At 38.9% G+C, this 14886-nt stretch overlaps 1 protein-coding gene across 2 annotated transcripts in view; it reads left to right on the forward strand.

Annotated features, from left to right (window-relative positions):
- The first annotated feature begins 6953 nt into the window (after positions 1-6953).
- Positions 6954-14886, forward strand: part of tmem131 (transmembrane protein 131) — a 77347-nt gene continuing 69414 nt past the window's right edge. Inside the window, exon 1 of one of the 2 annotated variants that reach the window (XM_057840844.1) lies at positions 6954-7300. In XM_057840844.1, the coding sequence (XP_057696827.1) occupies positions 7105-7300 (196 nt within the window). In that variant the 5' untranslated portion in view covers positions 6954-7104. The remainder of the gene's footprint in view (positions 7301-14886) is intronic. The other variant, XM_057840843.1, reaches the window with a different exon arrangement.

Below are 14886 nucleotides of genomic sequence, written 5' to 3' on the forward strand. Positions count from 1 at the left end.
TGATGGAGGTGATTGCATGCGTTTACCTGCAGAGGATTGATTGAGCACAAATATCACACTGTACGCATACAAATGGTTGCTATAGCAACCACTGGAGCTTTGGTAGCTATTTTTTTACTCTCAGAGACCTTGAGAATGTGAAAAATGTGTCTTAATTATTTGATAGAGGTTTTCAATTCATACCATTTATTATTCTCTGCCAGCACTTCCAATCAAAATGGATTGGACGTCTATCACTTTCAGATGCAGCGGATGATTTAAGGATGGATGAAAAATCATGACTGCAATTAATGGCTTTTCTAATCCATAATATAATAGTCACGATCTAATGAGAACCTAAAAATATGTATTCCTGGGCCAGCTTTCCTTTGATTTTAATGCATCATACACCGAGGATGTGGGGCGGCTGGGACCGGTTTGTGATGTGACAGTTGCCTCCCCACCGCAGGCCCCGCCATTCCTGCACTTGTTTAATGCACCACAGACATTATACTCCACGGGGGGCTTCGGCGAAGGGCGTTAGGATGTGTGGCTAGGAAGAACTTTGATGCGGCAGTCCCACTTCCCTCAGTCGGAATTTCCTATTTTAATGCATACGCTGCACTACCCTCCCCACACAATCCCATCACTGTGCTGGGTGGCAGCCACAGTAACAGGGCGGTAGGTGGGATCCACACTTTTTCTCTATGGTGTGATTCCCGGGGCGTGGCCTCCTGGTCACCTGGCAGCTGGTAGGGAGTGTGGGGCTCTGGTCCAGCACCCCCCGGCGGCGGCTTATCGGCACTCATCTGCTTCCGCCTTCCCCTCTTTTATTCCCAGGTATCCTCATTGTCGGTGGGGTGTTGCCCACTCCAGGTGGGGATCCTGTCTGGTGGGCCGGGTGGGCGGGCGGTGATGGGGGCAGGCGTGGCCGGTGGTGGCGCGTCCAGCCGTCCACTCATCCCTTCCCTGAAAGCCGGTTAGTGGGGGGCGCGGATGGTCCGAGGGACCACCCTGGGTGCCAGGGGGATGACGATGCCCCCTTTGCTGAAGCTGCGGGAGTAGTGACGGGCTGTGCTGGCTCACCCCCACTGATTGGCTGGGTAGGTGGCGTAGCCCTGTGGCCCCTGCTAAGAATTTCCACTTGAATGTTGTTCTTGTTGTTGTTTGTTCTTGTTTTTCAGTTTCAATCATAGATGCATTTCCACTTATAGACATAATCAGAAAAAATCCTGAACTCAAATTACATGATTTTTAAAAAAAATAATGTATTTGTAATTTACTGGGGTTCATAAGTATTTGTACCGCTGAGAAAATCAGTGCTAATATTTAGTGCAGAAGCATCTTTTTTGCAATTCCAGAGGTCAGACGCTTTCTGTAGTTCACCAGGTTTTCACATATGGAAACAGGGATTTTGGGCTATTCCACTTCACAAATCTTCTCTAGAGCTGTCAGGTTTTGGGCCTGTCATTGAGAAACACGAAGTTTCAGCTCCATCCAAAGATTTTCTATTGGATTGAGATCTGGAGACTGGCTAGGCCACTCCAGAACCTTGATATGCTTTTTACGCAGCGACTCCTGGGTCAGCTTGGCTGTGTGCAACGGATCATTGTCATTTTGGAAGATCCAGCTACGACTCATCTTCAAGTCTCTGACTGAGGACAGAGGTTGTGGTTCAAAATCTGACGATACATTTCACTATTCATCCTCTGCTTTATACAGTACAGTTGTCCTATACCTTTTGCCGAAAAGCAGCCCCAAAGCATGAGGTTTCCACCCCCATACTTCACAGTGGGGATGGTGTTCTTGAGATTGTACTTATCCTTCTTTTACCTCCATGCACGTCAAGTAAAGTTTGTGCCAAAAAGTTCTACTTAGGTCTCATCTGACTACATGACAGTCTCCATGACCCCTTTGCATCATTCAGATGGTTCCTGGCAAACTTCAGACAGACCTTCACATGTACTGGCTTCAACAGAGGGACCTTCTGAGCAATACACAGTTTTAAACCATTGCACTGTTTGTCAGGGAATGCGCGGGCAGGCAGGTTGTGTGGACCCAAAAGCAGAGAAACAAAAATGCAAGGCAGGAGGCAGTGAACTCAAAAAACGTTTTAATAATAACTAACAAAAATCACAAAGTACAAACAAAAGGACTATGGATCAACAAAACTTAAACGGATGGACAGGTATGCGAGGGCTTGGACGGGTCTTGACTTTGGCAAAGACAGACACAGACAATGACGCAACAAGGAGTGACAAGAAACTGGGTCATTATATACACACACGCAGACAAGGGGTAACGAGACGAGGAACAGCTGGGTAACACAGGTGGATGCAGATTGCAGGATACACTGGGAGAACACACACAGGTGAGAGCAATGGGCAATCACAGGGACAAGTCACACTAGGTGAAAACAAACACAAAACCTAACACTATTGTGTTCTACTGACACTAACCTTTGAAACTGTGGATTCAGCTTTCTTCAGGTCATTGACCAGCTCATGCTGTGTAGTTCTAGTATGAGCCCTCACTTTTCTCATCAGTGATGCCCCACGATGACAAGTTTTACATGGAGCCCCAGTCCGGGGTAGATTATCAGTCATGTTTAGCCTTTTTCATTTTCTAACAATTGTTGCAACTGTTGATTTATTCTCACTAAGCTGCTGGCAATTATCCTGTAACCCTCTCTAGCCTTGTAGAGGTCTACAATTCTGTCTATGGTGTCTTTTGAAAGCTCTCTGGTCTTGCCCATGGTAGAAGTTGGATTATGACTGACTGTAGGTGCACAGGTCCAAATAATTAGCTAAAACAGGTTGTGGGGTGGGGGGGTTGTTACTCATGGGGTAAAGGTGGACTTTTTTAAGGTAGACTGACAACTCTTTGAATGCCATAATTATTGCTGATTGTCAGGGGTACAAATACTTACCCCAGTACATACGCCAGTAAATTACAAATAATTGAAAAAAAATCATACAATGTGATTTCTGTTTTTTTTTTTTTTTTAGATCGTGTCTCTATGAGTGAAAATGCATCCATGACTGAAATTTCAGACCTCTACCTGTTTTTAAAGTGGGTGAACCTGCAAAATTACAAGGGGTGCAAATACTTCTGCTCCTCACTGTATTGCCTCATCAATTTTTGTACCGGTTATCCTCGCGAGGGTCATGGCATCAGTGAAATAACAATATTCAAAATATTTGACATTTCTGATTCACTATCTGATTTAGTGGCCTTGTAGTAAATATAATGCGATTTTTTAAATGAGATTTTACAGCATCATGTGTTATTCTGTGACAGCTTGTTCAACACAGGTGATTTTATTCCAACTCTGTCCTCTAAAGGACATTTTCAGAAAACTGCTTTCAAGTTTCAAATTCACATATGTTCACTGTGTTAATGGTGTTATACTTGTATAGCCCGTTTTGTACGTGCTGTACATTGTGTCATGATCATGTTATGTGACATCATGAACACTATTTTCTCTTGTTGCCACTTATTTGGGAAATTTCATCATTCAATTATGTATTGTTGGACAGAAAAACATCAGTTGGTTTCACTCCTTGTTGCCTGAATCTACACTTAACTCTTTCAGTGCCATTGACGATGCTAGATGTCCAATCACTTGCTGTCCAATCATCCTTCTGCTGTGATTTTAATGTTTTTCTATTACTTTTTCCAGTAGTAGACGTCCAATTCATTAGAAGTGGAGGGTGGTGAATAGATTTGACGTCTATCGCCGCTTTGAAGTATTATATAAGTACATAAAAATGGTCTTAAAAGAATACTAAATAGAGAAAATTGCATTGAAAAAAGTACCGCTACAAATGAGCAAAACCAATTAAAAATATTAAAAGACTTTAAAGGTAAATACAAATAATTAATTAGTAAAACATATTTAAATAGATAAATAGATAATACATTTTGAAAATGTAAAAGGAGGAATTTATTAATAAATAAATAGAAATTAAATAAAAGTTTTAGGTCCCATTTTATCGAATGTACATTTGTTAGCACAACATATGGTAAAACTCGAGTCACCACCTGGCAAAGAGTGGGTAAGAATATTTTTCAAAGTTATTCAAATTTACTTGTGACATAAAAATAAACTGGAGTAAGGTCACTTTCATTTTACAACCTTGGTATCCACTTATCAAAGAGGCAATAATTAGTGAAGTTTTATCTTTTGTGTGCTTTTTTTCCCCACTGATATGTTGTGTTAGTCATTGTGGTACATCATTTAGTTTAGTTTAATACAAATATAGCCACTTTACAAACAGACACTGATCGAATTGCCACATTAGTTTCCTGTGTAACGCGATGGCAGATATGAGCATGTGTGAAAATATATACTTAAAGAAACGTCTTATCAGTTCACTGTCAATATTTAACCCTGACTGTAGTTTCATTTCTTTTTTTATCATTTGCATTAATGATCCACTGCCCTGCCTAATCTATTGTTTTAAGAGCAAATCAGATAGTTTAAAGGCATAATCTCCTATTCGATCTCAGTGTGTTGAGAAAATACATATTTTCTTGACTTGTTTTGTACATTTTTCAAGCATGTTCTCATGTCAAGACGCTCATTATAGGTCAGTCAAGTGGTTTGAGGTTTTGTTGCTATAGATATTGCATAGCAAAACAGTGCAATGTGAAACCGGCACTTATATTATGAAGGTATGTGACGCGTATCTGACTGAAAAAAGTGACAATATGTTTAAATATATGTTGCTGGTATTAGTACATTTCCAGAACATGCAAACGCCACACAACAAAGTGGGAGACAAGAGTCAAAGTACCGATCTTTGAACTGTTACAACTTTTTTAGGGCACTCACTAAAGTCAGTGGCTGCTATTGACGGTGCTTGACGTCCAAATCCACGGATTGGACGTCTAGTGCCGTCAATGGCATTGAAAGATGAGCATCCTGCGCAGCCTGTCCTGCCATTGTAAGTGAATTGGTCGTCTATCATTTTCAATTGTAGGCAATGAGGTAAATACTATGAAAAAAAAATCAACTTGGTGTTATTGGGGGCCATAACTAGTGTATTAATTTTTTCGTTATATTATTTGATTAATTTTTATTTGATTTGATTAATTTTGTTTTAATTAACACTTTAGTTATTTGTAACTTTACTTATTTTTTTAAGACTCCCATCAGAGGAGCAGTAATATTTAACAAAACAACAAAAATACAAATATAAACTCTAATTAATTATAAATCAAAATTTGATTTTTTTATTATAAAATTATATGTAAAACTAATAAACTACTAAAAATACTTTTTTTTTTTGCAAGAAAAAAAAATACTGATTAATAATGAAATTATATATAATTATAATTTAAATCTATCATCCAAATAAGGAGGCACATATTGTTATGAACATTGTATTTATTGATAAATGTATGTTATATATAGTATATATACAGTGCCCTCCATAATTATTGGCACCCCTGGTTAAGATGTGTTTTTTAGCTTCTAATAATTTTTTAAATTCAAATAATATGGGACCTTAATGGAAAAAAAGAGAAAAATCCAACCTTCAATGCAAGTGCATTCTTTCAGTGGGGAAAAAAATCCCAAATAAAGAAATAATTATTTGACATCAAATAATGTGTGTCACAATTATGAGCACCCCTGGTGTTAACACTTTTTACAACCTCCTTTTGCCAACAATACAAGGTCTGGGGACTGAGATAGCCATGGGAGGAGCTTGATTTTGTGTCTGTTGAACCATTTCTGTGTAGATTTGGCCATATGTTTAGGGTCATTGTCTTGCTGAAAGACCCAGTGACGACCCATCTTCATCTTTCGGGTAGAGGGCAACAGATTTTGATTTAAAATGTCCTGGTATTTCAAAGCATTCATGATGCCATGTGCCCTAACAAGGTTCCCAGGGCCTTTGGAAGCGAAACAGCCCCACAGCATCACTGACCCACCCCCATACTTCACAGTGGGTATGAGGTGCTTTTCAGCATGCGCATCTTTCGTGGCACGCCAGACCCACTTAGAGTGTTTGGTTCCAAAAAGCTCAATCTTGGTCTCATCTCTTTCAGCATACAATGACCCTAAACATCTGGCCAAATCTACACAGAAATGGTTCACCAGACACAAAATCAAGCTCCTCCCAAGGCCATCACAGTCCCCAGACCTTGTTTTGTTGGCTAAAGGGGGTTGTACAAAGTATTAACACCAGGGGTGCTGATAATTGTGACACACATTATTTGATGTCAAATAATTATTTCTTTATGTGGGATTTTCCCCCCACTGAATAAATGCACTTGTAGTGAAGGTTGGATTTTTCTTTTTTTCCATTAAGGTCCCATATTATTTGAAAAAAAAAAAATTAGAAGCTAAAAAACACATCTTAACCAGGGGTGCCAATAATTATGGAGGGCACTGTATATATCTATAATTACAATGATAATCCAATGAAAAAATTATTGATGAGTCAAATTTATTATCAAAAACAGATATTTGCCCAATATAGACCCCGTTAATGTGCTAGCCACTTTTAAATGAAATTAGGTATTGGCTCTGTTTAAAAAAGAGATTATTTATCATTGAACAATAATTAAGAGCCACGCATGTCACCAAACATCACAGCTGATTTATCACCATTTAAATGAACTGATTGCAAGCTTGAAGACACCTGTGATGCTAATTAGCAGACGTGTGTTTGTCAAATTAAATCAAATTAAATGAAACCTTTCATAAATTTAATTAAAAAAAAAAATTGAACAGAAACTCAAAAGCGATGTCAGACTCTTAATGGTTAATTTTTCCTGTGTTTATCTATAGATTTTAGTACCTTATGTAACCACTGCCAGAACTTGATTTAACATCAAACATTTTAGCAGTACAGTACAGAACGTTTCCACGTTTGACCCTTGAAGCCCCCCCAAGCTGCAGGGGGCAGCACCTGTCTTCAAACGTCACGGCCAATGTCTCTCTTGCACCTTTGTAACGTCATCCGCACAATAGAAGAAGAGGGCCTTGTAGCCTGAGAGGAGAGGCTAATGCACGTCGACTTTAATACATTACGAGTTAGCAACTCGAACCGTCGCTACGGCTATGTTTGACCGAGTCCGAGGAACTTTCCCCGACTATGACCTCACTCTCGCATGGTTGTCGTCCCTGAAGTGAAAAACAGAAGCGCGACAGAGCTGTCTCGGCGACTGGGGGGCATGGCGGCGGGCCAGGAGGAACGAGTCCACCGGACTTCTCGCCATTTTTCGCACGCGAGAACGTCGCTATGCCTCGGACTCTTCAGGATATTATTTATTGCTTTTATCCACACGGCGCGGGCCAATAAAGAAGGTTAGTATCAGGGTGGGAGGAAGAGGAAGGATGAGCGGGTTTAGCGGGGCTCAACTGCGCTAATATAACTTCCGTATACATGTTTGCAATTTTTTCCTGAATGCATGCTGTTGAATCAAAGTCAACTAACTTTCTCTTTAATATTGGTGTAAAAGGTGTGTGGCTTTTATGCTAGTGGAGGTTTTGTTATGTAGTGGTCAGTTAATTACATGCCCAGTGCTTAAGTCAGGTGTCCCCGGTTAAAGTTTGTAAACGTGGCCCGGCTTGGCAACTATGGTAGGGAAGTGAGGGCGTAGATGACAGTCGTGTTGTCATTTCTACACCCGGATCGAGTGTCTGGACGCCTGTTGGTCAGGTCATGGTGATCCAGGGCCAGTGGACAGCTGCCCCCCGTGTCACGACCTACCCTGAGACATTTGTTTACCACCAAACTTTAGGGGAGGACAAGGTGACGTAGTCTTTCTACGAACGGGTTTTGTTTTTCGCCACGAATCTAGTGTAGATAAGTACTGTATACAGTAACATTGAGGGAAAGTGACGTGATTTTATTAAAGAGTAACTGTTTCGCATTGTGCAAGGCTGTATTTTGTCTGTCTTATACATTGTTATGGTTTTCCTGGAAGTTTATTCTTACTAGCTGTTAAATGTAAAATCCCAAGTCTTTGTCTTGCATGATAAAAGCAGAGAATCTTGACATGGGTCACAAAGCAACATTTTCAACAAGTGTTTTTTCAATTTTAAATTGGGACTAAAGTTTTATCCTTTTTAACATTATTGTTAAGACTGTATTACATTTTTCTTTTGTTACAAAAGGCACAAAAATTGAAACGTTCAACATATTTTAAAATACTATTACAACAGTAAATTAAAGCTGACATTCTGCCATATTTGCTGTTTTTAATGTTCAGTAGCAGCGCTGCGCACTCCCAGTGTGACGTGTACGAGTGCTGACGATAACAGCGCGGTCCCGCGCGGCAGGAGCCTTTGATATGCATGCCGAGGAAGCCTCCCTCAACCCCCCGCAATCGGATTCGTTCACTTTGGAGGCAGGATTCAGAATTTTTCGTTTTCGCCTTCCGTCTTCGCCGGCACCATATGCACGCGAGGCGAGTCCGCAACTCAGTCTTTGCGTCTTTGTGTCGCAGAATCGCCATGTAAACTGCCCCTTTGACACATTACAGAGATGCGGACTACAATCGTACATCAATGACACCTAACTTCGCTATTTCACAATTGTACAAAAATAAACTGCAATATAGTCACTCAATAATAGGGTTGGGCATCGATGGGATCCGGTGTTCTGCCAAAATCTCCTACCTCGATGAAACGTGCTACATGGGTCGAATTTAACACCCAAAGTACTACCGTGCACTCTCAACTTCTTTTGTTTAGATGCATACAGGCAGAACGTACTAAAAAAATGCCTTAAGAAAATACTTAAATGTAGTTTTATCAAATAAGGATGGTTTAAATATGCTACGTGACTAATTTGGTCAACTGCTGCAAGGCTAACACACAAAAAAACAATGGTTAAAAGTATGAGTGGGTAATACTTGCAAAAAGTATTTTTGAGGCGATGAAAAGGTACTAAAAAACTCAATATAAACAAAAATAGTGAGTACTCACCGCTTTTAACTGATGTGCGTATGCGTGCGGGTGCTTGCGCAAGCGCACTGAGCATGGTATAGGACGTTTAGCCGCGTAGTAAGGAATTGCCGAACACGGGGAATAACACTCCGGTTCTCCCGGAACTGTTCAGATTTTTTTTCGATTCCAAGTGACGATGCCCTGACTGGCGAACAGAAAAAATAGCTGCTGAAGACCACGAAGAAGCCACATGAAGACAAGCTCCGTTATGAGCAAATTAAATGAAGTGGCTAATGTAGTTCAGCACATAAACATGTCGCTTTGCTTCACATAAATGACAACAAAGTAACAGAATAAACACACCGAAATGATTTCGGACCCTCTGTTAGAATATGCTATCTTACAGATTTTGTTTTATCAAGGGTTCCCAACGATGTTTAGTGCAGAGGTGGACACAAGATGGATGAACAATATATCAGTTTAGGAAGAAACTTATATCAAGGGACAGAACACTCAGCCCTTAACTAACTTGTAGAAATACCACCGAAAACAAACGATGCAATACAATAAATGCCTGCAGCATAAGACACTCTAAAACATAGGCAAAAGAATATTTGTAAATGTTTTCTGTGAGCTTTTGAAAAATAAACCTTTGTAAAAGTGCACTCCTGTGGAAAGAAGTTTCATCATATTCAAGTTCAAAGACTGATATTTATATACAAGTTAAAAATAGCCCCATGAGAAATTCATAGCAAAGTTATTTGAAAGTTAAAAAATAATCGAGAAGTTAATTTATATATATACTATGTTTTTTTTTTTTTTTTTTTTTAAATCTCCCTATCAAAATAATCGGAATTGAGAATCTTTTGGAACCGGAATCGAAACGCGGAATCGGAACTGGAACCGGTCAAATTCAAACGACGCCCAACCCTACTCAATTCGCACTCCTGCTTCAGTGGGGTGAGCACTTGCGTGAAAATAGGCGTTCTTCAGTCAGGATGCAAGATTTCGCTCGGACTTACTTGTTCGAAAAGGATTTAATTCGGCTTCAGTTGTTATTGAATTGAATGAACTAATTTAAATTTACACTAGAAGAATGAAAATACCCAAAGTCATAAAACCACATGACCGCACGTCTATCTTTAGAAATTACAAATCATAAAAGTGCGCAGTCTATAATGTTTACATTCAAATTTAGAGCTGTCTTGATCTGATCATGTGAGGGGAAATCGGGCCGATATTGCCATTTTTCCGAGTATCGGAATCAGGTGAAAAGAATCTGGTTTTTAATTAAAAATAATATTTATGTATATGGCGGAAAACACTCAGGTCACTTGAAGTTCCGCTTTGAGACTCCCAATTTGGCCAAATTTCAAAATTGTCCGATATGCATGTGTGATACATCATTGGAAAGCTTAAAATCTCAATTTTCTGGGGGAAGAAAAATTTTGGACAGGAGGGCATGTTTTAAAAAGTTTTTTTAAAACAGCAAAACCCTACCTGGAGGTGAGAGCACGCGAGAGCAGAATTAGACGCCATGACTTTAACGAGCTATTATCACATACTTACCTTGTTTCGATCCAAAAACTCCATGTCACATGTATCACTGAGTGTCAAGACACAACTTTGAATGGCTACAGCTGGATTTTTGGGGGATTTTATGGGTAAAACATGGTAATATAACAAGGGTCGCGATGCAGAAATTGCAGACATCGAGGAGTGGTCGAGATTTTCTTTTTCATATATTTACCCTTTTACCTTTTACCCATTTTTTTTCCAATCCTTTGTTTGGATCGATTATTTATCATCTAACATATTGGGGAAAATGCGACGGCAACAAAAAAATACATTTTGGCGATAATTATGAGGTAGATATCCGTGACACTTTTACGGACGCCATTTTTTTCATTGTGACGTAATTTGTTTAAAAGTTTAAAATATGCGAGTGAATCATTTTTTAAAGTCTTTTTTTGTTGTTGTTTGTTTTAAACAAAATATTAGACATCAATTAATGATTCTAAGCTAAAAATGACACATTTTGAATAATAAATATAATTTGTTTTCATGGCTGGGTGAAAACAAAAACGGTTGCGCGACATCTGTAAACGGGGGTTTTCAGGGTAAAATGGGCAAATTAAAAGTAGTTCAGGGGCTTAATGCGCCATGAATCTGCTATGGCAGCGTATAGACATATTATTCTATCAAACGCAACAGTTGTTTTGGCTTAAAATACAGCAGTTTCTTTTAAAGAGGAGTGCAAGAGCAGAAACGGCTTTTTCAGTCTTGTTTGTGTTTTCCACCCTATATAATTGACAGGTTTGTAGCTTTGATCTTGCCAGAGAAGCTTGGTAGCGCTATGATAAAATGAGTCAATCGTCGTTAAACTTGTATAAGTGTGCTGTGCCAAAGCGTGAGTGGGTTTGTATTGCGTGGACTCAATGCATTAACGCTAAGGGTGAACAATATTGGGAAAAAAACGATATTGCGATTTTTGGGGGGGTGCGATATATTGCTTCATGCTCATACAGCCTCTCACGCTTCTTCCTAGAAAACAGTGCAACCAAATTTTTTTTGGTCACCAGTGCAGCTGGCGTTTGGTACTTAAATTTAACAATGATTGACATGTTTGTAGCTTTGATCCGGCCAAAGACGCAGTCTTAGCTCTACGATCAAAGGCAGAAATGTGTTAATATACGCTAAGCTTGGTAAACAATCTGAAGTGTTGTGCTGTGGCAACTCATTCATTGTGTTAAGGAGAGGCTGTTCTCGGCAGCGTGAGCATCAAAGCAAAAAAATCCTCAAAATCAGGTGACTCTTGACTCTGGTGGGAAAAAAAAATGCGAACAGGACATCCCTAGTATTCCTATAATCCTGTTTAATCCTGGCTAACGGGGTTTATCTGTGAATGATAAAAATTGCTCTATGTAAAAGGGATCCAGGAAGTCATGTCTCGTTCAAATAATATATTGTGCAGGCCTAATTAACGCATTTAATAAATACAAGCATTTTTTTACGTTATTCTTGTTGAAAAATAATTCACTATATGAATGTGGCACAGCGGGACAGTCACATGTTTGGAACTTTTGTTTTAAAAAAAAAAAACTTTCATTATCGGCTCGGGACTCCATATCGGCAGATTCTCAAGATCAGGTGACTCTGTCTCGGACTCTGGTGCAAAAATATGCAATCAGGACATCCTTATTCAAATTCCTTCAGAGCAATTGTTGCTGCTGCAATAACGTATGCTAAAAAAAAAATCTCCCTCTTAACTGTTAACTGCTGATTGGAGGTGCATGATGATTATCGGTCCAATAATTCCGGTAATCAGAATTATGACATCATCCCAATAAATCCGATAACATTATACAGTGGGGAGAACAAGTATTTGATACACAGTCAATGGGAAAACCCACTGGCAGTGTATCAAATACTCTTTCTCCCCACTGTATGTTATTGGGCCTATTAATATTATTTTTGTCACTTTGTTGGTGGATTGGGATGTGTGCGTTTGTTTCCACTCCTGTTTTGCCAGTTTGCAAAGTTTTATTACTGTTCTAGAGGCCTTATTTTTCCATCCCTGAGTGATGAACCTTACTATGGCAATTAGCAAATGTTTGCATTTTACAGTCTTATGTTTACAAGTTATTAAAAAGCCTTTTGGTTATTGTTAGGCTTGCTGTCCTATAATTGGCAGGTTAAGAAAGTTGTTTCATGACAAATGAAACAAGATGACAAAAGTATCTTCTCCTGTTGCACCAAATGGTTTATCTGCTGACAAAGCACAATACCTGTAGGGTTTATGTTTGTTTTAGTTCTGTGGTTATTGTTCAAGGGAACACATCGTCAATGAAATTGACCGATTGATTGTGATTGACTCAAATTATATTTATTTGAAAAAATTAATATGGGCAAGGCAAAACTGTTCTTGTCTTTGTTTTGTTCTAGAGCTGAAATGAATACTCGAGCAACTCGAGTAACACTGATCCGAGTAATTTTATTCACCTTGAGGAATCGTTTAATTTTGCCAGCTCTAAGCATTACGTTTTGGCCGGACTACTTTTAATGCGGGACAACGCGCTGACGTCACGTGCGTAGAGGAAGAAGCAATTAAAAAAATACCTTACTGCAGCCGACAGCCGTTAGAAACTGCACCGACGTTGCTAAAAACTACGGCTGCATGTTGCTATGGTGGTAGCAGCCTAGCAGGTAGCGTCTGATGCGTGTCATAGATATCACATGTACGTAGAACTAGATGCGAAATGACCAACTCGGCGGCGTTAACAAAACAGCCGCCATCTTAAAGCAGTACACTTCTCGGCGCTCAAAAATAAGATTGTTACTTTCACTCGATCACGTAACTTTATCCCTGAGAAGGGCTAGGTTTCTATTCATTATGACCACTGTCGATGCGTGGCTAACTCTTACATATAGGCTTTATTTAATCTGTGAAAACAGCGCCGTAGAGTGATTAGGGTGTAAAATAAAAACATAATAATGCTGTCAATTTTAGCTCAGTAGTCCTTGCTGGATAAAACACCAAGTAGCACTGGTGCCTAATGTGCTTCAATACAGCACAGCATTATTTTGAACACTGCAAAAACTGAAAATCCTATCAGGACTTACAGTTTAGACTACCGTAATTTAAAACTTGACTAGACCTTATAACTTGACACAAGTGGAAATTCAATTGAAACACATAGGAAAAACACCTAACTTTTAAGTCATGTGTGTTATCAAGCGTAATGACATTTTTAGATAGGAATTTTTTTATTTTTTTTTTATAAGAGCTAAAAGTTTTTGGAGTGAAAGCAGTGAATTAGTCTTTTTTTTTTTAAGTCACATTTGAGATGCAATTGTTGGCTGTTTTCAACAATGTACATCGAAAATAAAGACATTGATTGACTGAAAATGGTTCAATATTACATGAAATGTCGTTTTCTCATCTATATGTATAATTGCTCTTTACCTAAAAAAAATGTTTTATCCGATTACTCGATTAATCGATAGAATTTTCAGTCGATTACTCGATTACTAAAATATTCGATAGCTGCAGCCCTATTTTGTTCATTTTAATAATGTTCATATCATCATGAAAATTCTGGTTAGGCCAAAGGCAAATCTATGCTGAATCCACCACTAGTGTTTTTGACCTGCAGGTGTTCAAAAACTCTGGTGAATATACATTGAAAAATTATATATATATTATTGGTTATCGTATCGGTACCGGCCTTAAGGAGCAGGAGGTTTTCGGTATCGGTTTGAAAAAATGCATCTTGTGCACCCCTACTGCTGATTAGACATTATTTAAATACTACAATGCACTATATATATGTAATAGGTACCACAACAAAGCCAAAGCAAGAGCTAAATTTATGCTTTTCAGGTTTGATGCACAAGGTCTTTTTTTTATTTATTTTTTTAATTCAAATTTTGGTCCAACTCTGCAATATAATGCAAGCCTGACAGCGTCAATTCTGTATAATTATACATTTAGTTAGCCTTGTGAAAATCTTTAGATTTTGTATGACTTAAGACGTTTTTCCTGAGAACTGACAAGTAGAAAAGGTTTGTTTAAATGATTTTGGGAAAAGTTTGTGATTTGTACTGACTTAGCAAACTTAAATGTTCGCACATTCTCCACCTTTATTTCTGTTGTATTTTCCCTTGGCAATCCAGCTCGTTACATTACGGCCAACTAGTGGATTTAACCATGAAGGAGTTTGTCAGCAACAAAAACAACCCCGCAATGTTACTGGTTACGCATGTACGAGTAAATGAAATACTTTCGCTAGCTCAAATTTTAGGCGCAAAATGAAAATATTTGGTCGCAGTCTGGAGACCTGAAACAATCTTTTACATTTTTAACCGAAAAGTCAACTGCAGATTGTGCAATTTATCTCATTAACTGCCATCGGCGGTGATCGACATCAGATTCATTTGAACTGGGATGAATGGCTTGGAGTAATCATGTTTCACAGCCTTTGATGGTGATAGGCGCC

The sequence above is a fragment of the Corythoichthys intestinalis genome, chromosome 7 (assembly GCF_030265065.1).
Source record: "Corythoichthys intestinalis isolate RoL2023-P3 chromosome 7, ASM3026506v1, whole genome shotgun sequence".
Taxonomy (NCBI): Eukaryota; Metazoa; Chordata; class Actinopteri; order Syngnathiformes; family Syngnathidae; genus Corythoichthys; species Corythoichthys intestinalis.